Genomic DNA, 10,859 nt, shown 5'->3' on the forward strand with positions numbered 1-10,859 from the left:
GTCAGTGCCTAGTGTCTACAAGGAGCCACCCAGGTGAAACTCCCATACTACGATTATCAGGACCCGAGCCTATATCTTTACCCACATTCTACCAGCCATCCAAGAACCAACTAAGCTACCCGTGCGAGAAATACAATCATGATTTACATTTATGGTGGATGGTGTGGTTTTCAGACCTGAGATTTATGTATCTGCAGAGTGAAATACAGTATGACTGTACTGTAGGAATTACTGCCATGAAATGAAGGTGAAGGTAAAAAAGTCAGAGAGATGGCAAGGAGGGAGGGGGGTAAATATAAATTATACAGTATACTAAACATTATAGGACAATATAAAGTTACTAGGGCTACTACTGAGTTTTTGTTTGTTATGATGCTCTATTCTGGTGTGTGGTCCAACACACAACTACAAAAGAGGGTACAAAATAGACAGAGGGATCCTACTCCCTTAAACCACTTCATCTGTCCTATACATATGCATTATGTATCCTTGCCAGTAATATCCTATTGATGATGATGAAACAGTCTTGAAACAGATCTTCCTTGCAGATCTTTTCTTCTGTTATGGATATACAAGTCAGCTTTCTCTGCATTTGAACCAAGTGGGCAAAAGCATTATCAAACAAATATTTCAAATCACAAATTATCTTTTCGCTAATGCTAAATAATAGTAATGGTAGAGCGGGGGATTCAGCGATTTACTTGAAACCATCGATCAGATCGAATGAACTTCCTACACTTCGATGGCCTCTTGGCCAGAAGTCAACCTGGTGGAAAACAATCCAAAATGTTCAGATGTCTCGGGTTTTATATCCGGGACTAGGAAAAGAAAGCAATGAATGTGGGTAGTGAATAATTACTTTGGCATCTTTAGGGCGCATGATTGAAGAGACGCCATGTTGAGGGTGGAGGTAGCGGAGAGCGCGGGGATGTCATTAGAAGGTGTGTCTGAGGAGGAGCTATCATCGGCGTTTGCTGGGGCGGGGGAAGGAGGGAGGTTTTCAGCGGGGGATTTTGTAGGGAAAGCGAAAAGGTTGTCGGGAAGGATGTTTTCCAAGCTGTTTTTTTTATAACAAACGCCAAGATTGAATCATTAGAGCGTAAGCAAACAAAGGAGCGCAAAACTCCAGAAAGAATGGCTAATACCTCTTGTTTAGCTCAGGGTCATCGTGATTGGCGCCCTGTTCCTTGCTAGTTTCATTTCCACCGTCATTCTCTTGGACCTCACTCGCTTCCCAGGGCAGCTTCGCATTGTCGGCAGCGACGTCTAGGATGACAGCCTGATTGTTTTGCGATAGCGGGTTGCTCACGGAAGGAACCGGGATACCGGGATATGAGCCGGGTTGGAAGTGATGATAATTCGGATGATTCTTCTGGTCCACGAGTTGTATATTCATCAGCCTTCTTTCTTGAAGCTCAATGGCCTGCTGCAACTCAGCCTCCTGCTCTAATTTCCTTCTGAGCATCGCCTCCCGGGAATTATAGAACATTCTCGGTCCTATATCGAAAACACCATAGGCAAATATATAACTACTGAGAAAGAAAGAAAAAAACGCCACAAATTTCAACTGCTTACCAAAAGGAAGGTCATGGGGCTCCAAAGAATCAAGACCAGACGGGCTTAAGCATGTCCCGAACTTTGCTCTATCCATATGATGCTGTTGTTTTCTACATTATCAATAAAGAACGAAATATTACTCCTATGCAAAGTGAGTATCACACACACAATTAAGGAAGATAGAAGTAAATACTTGTCTGGGATATTCCCCTTTTCCTTGTAGGGCTTAACGAGCACACGAGAGTCGCAAACGAAATGAGGATTCCCTTTAGCCAAGATGCGCTTCACAGTCTCAGGGTAGACAAACGTAACAAAACCAAACATTCGTTTCTGCTGATACGGGATCCTCACATCTTGCACCGGCCCATACAAACTGCAAGTAAAGAGATTCCAACACTCCATTCAATCAAAAAAACACAATTTTAAAGCAAAGAACTCCAAAACCCTAACCAATCAAGAATCAACCTACACACACACCTAAAGTAATTCGAAACATCCTCTTCACTAAACGTGCTATCAGCAGGAAACGTCAAGTAAATCTGCCTCGAGCAAGAGTTCGAATATCCACCCAAACCCATCCCGGAATAGTCATTAGTCTCGGGCCTGCACCGCCCAAATTTCCGAAAATCTTCACCCATCATCAAAGCAGCCGGGGCAGACCTGCATTGCAGCAAATACCAAAAAGGATGGATTATCAAAGAAAGACAACAATCCATAAGTTTCAAAAGCTGTCCAATTCCAAATCCAACACTTTTCAGCAGTAGTCCACATGATCACAGACCCATTCCAAACGGTCTGAATCCAAAATCTCATCTCTTAAAGGCATGCCATAAAAACACACACAATAAACAATCAAGCAAACACACAGAATAACTTGCCAAACCAAATTAGGAACAGCTGCAAACACTGCAAAATGCTGAAATGAAGGACAAATCAAAAAATTTCAAAAAACACAACATGCATGGGGAAATGAATTATTAGCAAACTTAGTTGCCATATATGCTGAAGAAAAGTAGACAGAGATGAATGGAACTGGATATATTCAAGATTATATACTAGGTCTAGAACCCACATAATAAATGTTCCAATAAAGTTAACTACTTTATTCCAGATATAAGGTCAATTGAACAAAATAGAGAAAATACCTTGGGTTATCGTTCAAAATGTTCATGCATTTGTTGTAAGAGAACGGATGGTGGCCGCCGGAAGCAATGAACGGCGAGGAAGCGCCGGCGGCGGCGGCGGCGAATCGTTGCTGCTGAAGAGCTTTCATCCGGACAAGCTCATTGAAGGAAGCTTCGATTTTGTTAGGAGAACCGAAAACCGGACCCGACCCATCTCCCGGCTCAGAAAACCCATTTTTCCGGCCAAAGTACATGCAAGGCCGTAAACCCGCCCCGCCGTCGTCCGATCCACCGAGAAACCCATCGGAAACGGAGCAGCGGCGGCGGTGATGGTCGGGGCTTTCCTCGTAGGGAAAGATCAGCGAATCGCTCTTGCCGGTGGGGCTCATTATCGGCTCAAACGGCTCATCCAGAAACGCCAATTGATCGGCGGCGGAGTCCCCATTGTAAAACCCGTGAGAAGGCGAGCTGGAAGACCCGGAAGAAGCGGGGTTAGTTGAGCCGTTCACCACCGCCGCGTACGAGAGCGGGCTCCTCGGAAACGCCGGCGAACCCGCCGACCAAACCGACGACGGCGAAGACGCCGGAAACCCATTGTTGGGAATCGTGATTCTGGGCGAACTCTGGGGAAAAGGACCAAACTTAGTGGGACTATAAGGCGAGGGAGAAGAAGGCGTGGAATGCGAAGAACACGAGAGTCCCAAACAATCTTTAGCTTGATTTATGAGCGAAAAGAGGAAAGCATCGGGGCCATGGGCTAATCTTATCATCTCCTCATCTCCCTGGTCTTGAATCAGTATATAACCCATGATTTTCGAAGCGTTTTCTGGATCCAAGCTTTGAATCCTGGAGAACACTATCTTAGTAGCCTCGTAAGTATCCATAGCTGAGTGAGAGTGAGAAGTGAGAAGTGAGAAGCGGAGAAGAAAAGGAATACTCTACTCCTCAGTATATAGTAGAGTAGAGATAGTGAGAGTATCTCTTGGATTTCTCTCGTTTATGTATAATCTTTGATTGATGTTTTTTTCTAGACAGAGAAACTATAGAGATAGAGATAGAAATAGAGATAGAGAGAGAGAAAATAAGGGCGGAGTTCCGGAGAGGTCAGTTTCATCGACCAGGTAAAGATGCACCGTTAAATTACCATTCTCTCCTCCGCACCCAAAACCTATGTATTATTGAGAATGATGATGATGTTTTAGGGGTATTTTTGTCCAAAAAATTATATAGTACAATTTTAAAAGCACAATGTACAGAAATGGTTGACACGAAACGGTAGTATACGACGATTTTCCCGGATCAACTCTCCTGGTGAACTCGGACCGTTAAACGGATTGAGAAATATCCGATAAATTTATCCACAGAAAAAGTATCTGTCTATATATACTTTCCAACGTGAGCCCATGACGTTTCATTTGAGATCGCCACTTTATGTCGTCTGACCACAAAGTATTTGGACATAAATTAGAGATATAATTTTGATTGATGTTGTGTTTTTAGATATAATATTTTATTGGGTAGGGAAATAAATAAATCACAGTTATATGTCAAGCAAATATATAATTAATATTTCATATCATAAAATGATAAAGAAATAATTGAACATCAACTACTATCAATACAGTTATTCAATTGTATAAGTTTGCCCAACACGCTGCACTTATGTTGCACGGACACTCTCCAAGATTAATTTTCGTGTTTCGACAACGTTTTCTCTCACAAATATTTAAAATGATTCAGAACTGTTTTCGTATTTAAAAATTAAAAAAGTACCTTTTTTATAACAAAATTTAGTAAACAATGTACCATTTTATCTATAATATTTGTTATTATTTCTTCTTTACTTATTTTTTTATATTTTATATTTAATAATATTTTTAAATATATAAATTTTATATATACTTATACTAAACCTAATTCTATGACAAATTGAATTGAAAATGACTTCAATCTAATCTTCATTAATCAAATTTGACATATTTGAGCAAAAGATTAATATTTATGTATATTTAAAGAACAATACTCCCTCTGTCCCATTTTATGTGTCTTACTTTCCTTTTTAATTTGTCCCAAAATGTTGTCCTTTTTCTAATATTAAACATCACCATCATTCTACTTTTCCCACTTTACCCTTATGACTTTTCATTTCTTTATTGCTTTTATTTTCAAAAGTGAAAAAAGTTGGGGGCATAATTGGAAAGAACATCACATTTACTTTAATTTCTTAAAAAACGTGCAAAAAACAAATGAGACATCCATTTCGGGACGGAGGGAGTATTTATTAATGTACTTATATTTTTATGTGCATACTCTTTTTTTTCACTTGTTTCGTAGTTTTCATATTTTCTCATTTCTCGATTTCAGCAACCAAGCCCTTTGCAGATTGCTAGTTCCAATAATAATTAATGTAATTACAATTATTAATTGTTTTACTAACAATTCCTCACAATTTCAAAATTCTAAAAATAAATTGAGGTGTGAATACAACACCATTCTCATATGATGATTTTTTTTCTTAAATAAATAAAATAAAATATTAAAGACAAAACTTCATTAATAAAATTTTAATATGAGCATGTCGGTATTTTTAGTGTGATTTACATATCATATGTGATTTGTGTGTTACGAAATTTACATAGTGTACACTCATAATTAGTAACTCCATGTTTCTCTTACCACCAATATATATATCCAGAATCTTTTAAATATTTCCTTTCAATTTTACAAATACATTTTCTTATTCACATATTAATCCAAATTTTAAAATAAAAAAGTCTGATGCCATTAGCAGAAAGCATATCCACTTTACCCAAGACACTTAATTACTACTAACCTTTTTATTATTTTATTTATAAACAATAAAAGAAAACTTGTGAAAATTACACTTTTATACTTTATTCCCATGTTATTTTTAGTAACGTTTGAATTTCAAGTAAATCATCCACTAATTATAGTCCATACCACTCCATAAACAATAAATACAAGTAGATACATACGTATTAAATCAATTTTTTTTAAAAGAAAAAAAAAAGATAAAGATAATGACGGTTTGGACTTTGGATTATATTCTAATCTTTAGCCAATACAAGTAATGTACGTAGATTAGACATGACTCTTACTCAAATAAATAGTGATTAAATATAGCAAATTTCAATTTTAACCCTTTGAAAATTTGCTATATTTTTCTTTTTTTTTTTTTGTTTGAAATTTAAAATTGATTATATTTTATATTCGAGTCCTGAAATTATGTCATTTCTAAAAGTAACCTATTTTAAAATTATATTTGAGATTTTTTAACAAATAAGAAAAAAAATCTTTCTAACTCTTATAAAATTTATTAAAATTTTGCCGTTCCCTAACGTCACAATTTGGGTAAAGATGATTTTTTTTTTCTTGATTTGTTTTAAACCTCAACCTATCACATTGGGATGGACAAAAATGTTGTAATTTTATAAGAGCCTCTAGCATGATAATTCAAAATAAAAATTTATTAATTAATTTGGTTGGCGTGAGTGGCTGTGCACTCTCAATCTCTTAAGAGAGGTCGATAGTTTGAACCCTTCCTTATATGAAAAAACCAATCTGGTTAGCATTTTAAGGACGGCTCAAGATACCTTTTTATCTGACAAATTTTTTTTTTTTTGATTGATTTTGACATCCATAATTAAAAAAGAAAAACACAATAGTCAAAAAATGACAAGCAAAATTAGAATAACACTATATAGGTATTTTGAAACTAAAAAATGTTTTTTGATATTACACACTATAATAATTTGTTAGTTATTTAATTAATGAACAGTATAATTTACAATTAATCAATTAAAGCATATCATATCCGAAAATATTATTATTCAAATGAATAAATCAATCATTCTCCTTTAAAATAAATCGTTAATCATGTGTCTAGATTGAAAATGACAAAATAACCCTTATTATAAGAGACATGACTTTTGTACATCACATCAACTTTTGTCAATCATTTCATTTCATATTTCATCCATATTTTTAACTGCAAAGAATTTGATTTTTTTTTCTTTTGATAATGCAAGGAATTTGATATTTAGTACGGAGTATCTAATAATAAAATGCATGCCATATACTCGAAAATAATGGGAAAAAAAAACTTTTTAAAATAAATGGAAGGTATAGATAATTGAAAAGTATTAACTTAGATATATTAAAGTCATTTTATCGGAACCTTTTTTTTTTTTTTAAAGAAGCCTTTTATTAGAAAGGGACAGAAGTTCATGACAATATAATTATTTAAGTGAATTTTCCTTTTTTAAAAAAAAATTCTAAAAGTTTATTAGGACACAAAGCAAAAGTAAATAGTAATGCATAATTATAGTGGTAAATGTCTTGAAATAAATTGATATCTTACTAAATAATTTAATAGCTTGATATCATTATTTTAAAAGTGTAATGATTTTAAGTCCTCAATTATATAACTTTTATTGTTTTAGTTATTATCTTTTGATCATTGTACGATACACGTGATACACCCTAACTTACAATTTTCGTGATTTGAGCAACAAAATCGTGAACGTCCGTTATCTTTTAAAAAAGTATGCTGATTAAATCATTAGATGGTCAAATCAAACGTAATTCGGTTACTTACGTGAAGAAAAGCACAACTTTTTGTAAAGTTAACATGTATTATACAAAAGTTGAAAAAATAAAGATGATAATAATTCAAATTGCAGTAACGGATAAGATACAAAAACATTTTCTGAAAAATAAAAGTTGTATGACAACTTTATACTTTGAAATATTTGATTGAACAAGTGGTATCATGTGATATTAGTTGTCATTTTATAGTTTTGATAAACAATATTTTTACATGTAACGTTTCTCGATCCTTCTTTATAAAATAGTTACCATTTTGTCTCTTGGGTAATAAATTTGTGAATATCCATTATGTTGCTTACATGACAAAAACACAATTTTGTGTAAAGTTATGATTGAACAAGCGATATCTCATGATTCAATTTGAAAGTTGCAAAGATAAAGATTAAAATGATTCAATTTACATTAAGAGCATTTTCAATAGCTTGATTTTTGCACAAATTTTTATATGCAAAATAAGAGAGAAGGAGGGAGAGGGGAAAAAACAAGAAAATTCAGTATTCATAAAATAAAATTAAAAAAAAAGAGGAAAAAGCTATGTTAACGCACCCAGCGAGCCCGCGGAGTGCACGCGCCCGACTAGGCGCTTCTGGTATGCTTCATGCGCACCAAAGAAAGATTTATATTTAAAAAAGTAATTTTTACAAAAATTTATGCTGATTAAATCATTAGAGGGTCAAATCGTAACGTAATACGGTTGCTTGCATGACAAAAAAACACAACTTTTTGTATGATACAAACACATTTTCTACAAAAATAAAAGTGGTATGACAACCTTATAAATATTTGATTGAACAAGTGGTATCATGTAATATTAGTTGTCACTTTATAGTTTTGATAAACAATATTTTTATAGGTAACGCTTCTGGACCCTTCTTTATAAAATAGTTACGATTTTGTCTCTTGGGCGATAAATTTGTGAATATCCATTATGTAATATGTATGTAAATGTGTAATTTTTACAAAAGATACATGGCAATTAAATATTGAATAGGAGTTAAACCGATTGTAAAAGTAAAAGTGGTGGGACAACCTTATACTTTGAAATATTTGAAAAATCTTATACTTTGAAATATTTAAAAAAAATAAGTGGTATCATGTAATATCAGTTGTCACTTTATAATTTTTATTAACAGTATTTTTACATGTAATGTTTCTAGATCATTCTTTATAATATAGTCACGACTTTTGTCTCTTGGACAATAAATCCGTGAACCTCCATTAGCCAAAAAAGACAATAAAAAATCCATATGTACATAAGTAATTTTTACAAAAATACACGCTAATTAAATTTTGAGCATGAATTAAACGGTAACATAATTATGTTGCTTACACGACAAAAAACACAACTTTGTGTAAAGTTAATTAATATGATTGAACAAGTGATATCTCGTGATTCAATTTGAAAGTTGAAAAGATAAAGACTAAAATGATTCAATTTACATTAAGAGCATCTTCAATAACTTGATCTTTGTACCAATTTTTATATGCCAAATAAGAGAGAAAGGAGGGAGAGGGAAAAAAAAAAAAACAAGAAAAATCAATATTCTACAGGAAAAAAGAAGAAGGGAAAAGCTATGTTAACACACCCAGCAGACACGTGGAGTGCACGCACCCTACTGGGGCTTCTGGCAGAGGATGCAGTTCGTTACTTTTTTTTTTTGGTGAGTGTAACCCACTTTTCTTTCAAAAATCAAGTTCTCCTACAATAATCAAATACATTCTCTCTCCTCCACATAAACATTACAACCTGGCACCTGCAAAAACCATCCAAAATTTCTATATTGGGGATATTGTAAGTGATGAGATACAAACACATTTTCTATAACCTATCTTATACTTCGAAATAGTTGATTGAAATTTGGTATCTCGTGATACAATAAGTTATCACTTTATATTATCAATAAACAATAATTTTACATCTAAGTTTTTGGATCATTCTTTATAAAATAGTCACAACTTTTGTCTCCTGGGCAATGAATGTGCGAACCTCCATTAGCCCCCAAAAAAAAAAAAACAAGAAAGAGTTTCATATGTAAATATAAAACGTGCTAATTAAATATTGAATATGAATCAAACCGTAACATAAATACGTTGCTTACACAACGAATAACACAACTTTCTGTAAAATTAATTAATACGGAGTATATATGTATTTTATAAAAGTTCATACGATAAAGACTAAAATAATTCAATTTGCATAATTGATGAGATACAAACACATTTTCTGTAAAAGTAAAAGTGATGGAACAAACTACTTTATATTTCGAAATATTTGGTTAAACACATGATATCTAGTTATATCAGTTATCATTTTATATTTTTAATAAACAATATTTTTACATATAAACTTGTCAATCTATTCTTTATAAAATATCTATCAAGTATCAACCAACTAAATGTTTTAAAATTTTAAAATCACCCCACCCCAAGAAGACTAAAACTTCTACGTTTAGTCAAGAAGAAGACGGAACTCAAAAAAGACAAAATATGCTATGCGGTGGCCGGTGAGTGACGGAAACTATGGCCAAAAAAAAAAAAACACCGTTAATCTATTTGTTGACTTAGGTGTGTGGTGGAGGGCTATTATGGTAATTTCGTAAGGCAGATGATTTGCTTGATTGTTGATCATTATTGAGCAGAAAATTGAGGAGCAGTTACATTGCAGTCAAAAAACGGAAGAAGCTTTACAGCTATAAACCCACGAGATAAATGATGTAATAAAATTTAAATTTTTTAAAAATAAAATTGAATGGTACGGTGGGACCCGGGCCCACCATCTGAATGACTCATGTTGTGGCGTGGCACTGGTCAAAGTCAAACTACCAGCGGTTTCATACTGTTCGTGCGTTAAATTGACATGTCATAATTTTAGATTTGTAGTTTTATAAATGGTAAGTACTTTTTGCTGCTTATATAGTGTGACTTAGTGACTAGTGAGTGTGATATAATATATGTTTGAGCATTGACTAATTGAAACGGGTAAATGTTACTTGATACTCCGTATATTTTAGAGCCGTTAAAATTAATTGGGCTCTTTAACTGTTTTTAGATGAGATAAATTAAAGATTTCTTCGATCTAACTTGATTGAGCCTAGTTCATCAAACTCATTATTTATGTATATTCAAAGTAATATTGAATTTCAAAATTTAATTCAGATTGAAATATTCCTAATCCCTAATGATCACCATTCATCACAAGAAACCAACCACTTAAAACGTTTGTAACGGAAGAGACAAAAATGCGGTGGGCCGTTGGCCAGTGGCAGTGGGGGAAGGAAGTCGTGAGTAAAAATCAACATTGCTCTGCTATGATGGTGGTGTTGGAATTAATCACACCTTCCTTGGGGAAAGTAAACAAATTAGGATATTTTTACGGTGTCAATCGCTACAATTGCTTTTATGATTAATGAGTAGTCTACGGTTGGTTAACACCACCGAAAAATAGATGAGAGGAAATAAGCGAGACTCAATATTTTTAACGTGAAAAGCAAATGGTAAAAATTATAGTTTTTTTTTTTTTTTTTTTTTTTTTTTTTTTTTTTTTTTAAA

General features: G+C 33.6%; 1 protein-coding gene across 1 annotated transcript; it reads right to left on the bottom strand.

The window, feature by feature from the left end:
- Window positions 1-271: 271 nt before the first annotated feature.
- LOC116017491 (zinc finger CCCH domain-containing protein 53-like) lies at window positions 272-3,707 on the bottom strand. The gene is made up of 8 exons (XM_031258088.1): window positions 2,703-3,707; window positions 2,035-2,217; window positions 1,751-1,930; window positions 1,576-1,667; window positions 1,146-1,497; window positions 860-1,057; window positions 702-766; window positions 272-586 (listed from the first exon to the last, which is right to left on the bottom strand). The coding sequence occupies exons 1-7, from the start codon at window positions 3,563-3,565 to the stop codon at window positions 733-735; spliced, it is 1,902 nt and encodes a 633-aa protein (XP_031113948.1). The 5' UTR covers window positions 3,566-3,707; the 3' UTR covers window positions 272-586; window positions 702-732.
- Between the last annotated feature and the right edge of the window lie 7,152 nt (window positions 3,708-10,859).

Source organism: Ipomoea triloba, chromosome 4, assembly GCF_003576645.1.
Source record: "Ipomoea triloba cultivar NCNSP0323 chromosome 4, ASM357664v1".
In the NCBI taxonomy this organism is placed as follows: domain Eukaryota; kingdom Viridiplantae; phylum Streptophyta; class Magnoliopsida; order Solanales; family Convolvulaceae; genus Ipomoea; species Ipomoea triloba.

Bases quoted from the DNA above. Each gene is read 5' to 3' on its own strand.
- LOC116017491 (XM_031258088.1), bottom strand. From the start codon at position 3,565: ATGGATACTTACGAGGCTACTAAGATAGTGTTCTCCAGGATTCAAAGC. The intron at 1,498-1,575 runs GTAAGCAGTTGA...TTTTCGATATAG, and splicing joins GCCCCATGACCTTCCTTTTG to GACCGAGAATGTTCTATAAT. The intron at 767-859 runs GTAATTATTCAC...GTTTTCCACCAG, and splicing joins TGCGCCCTAAAGATGCCAAA to GTTGACTTCTGGCCAAGAGG.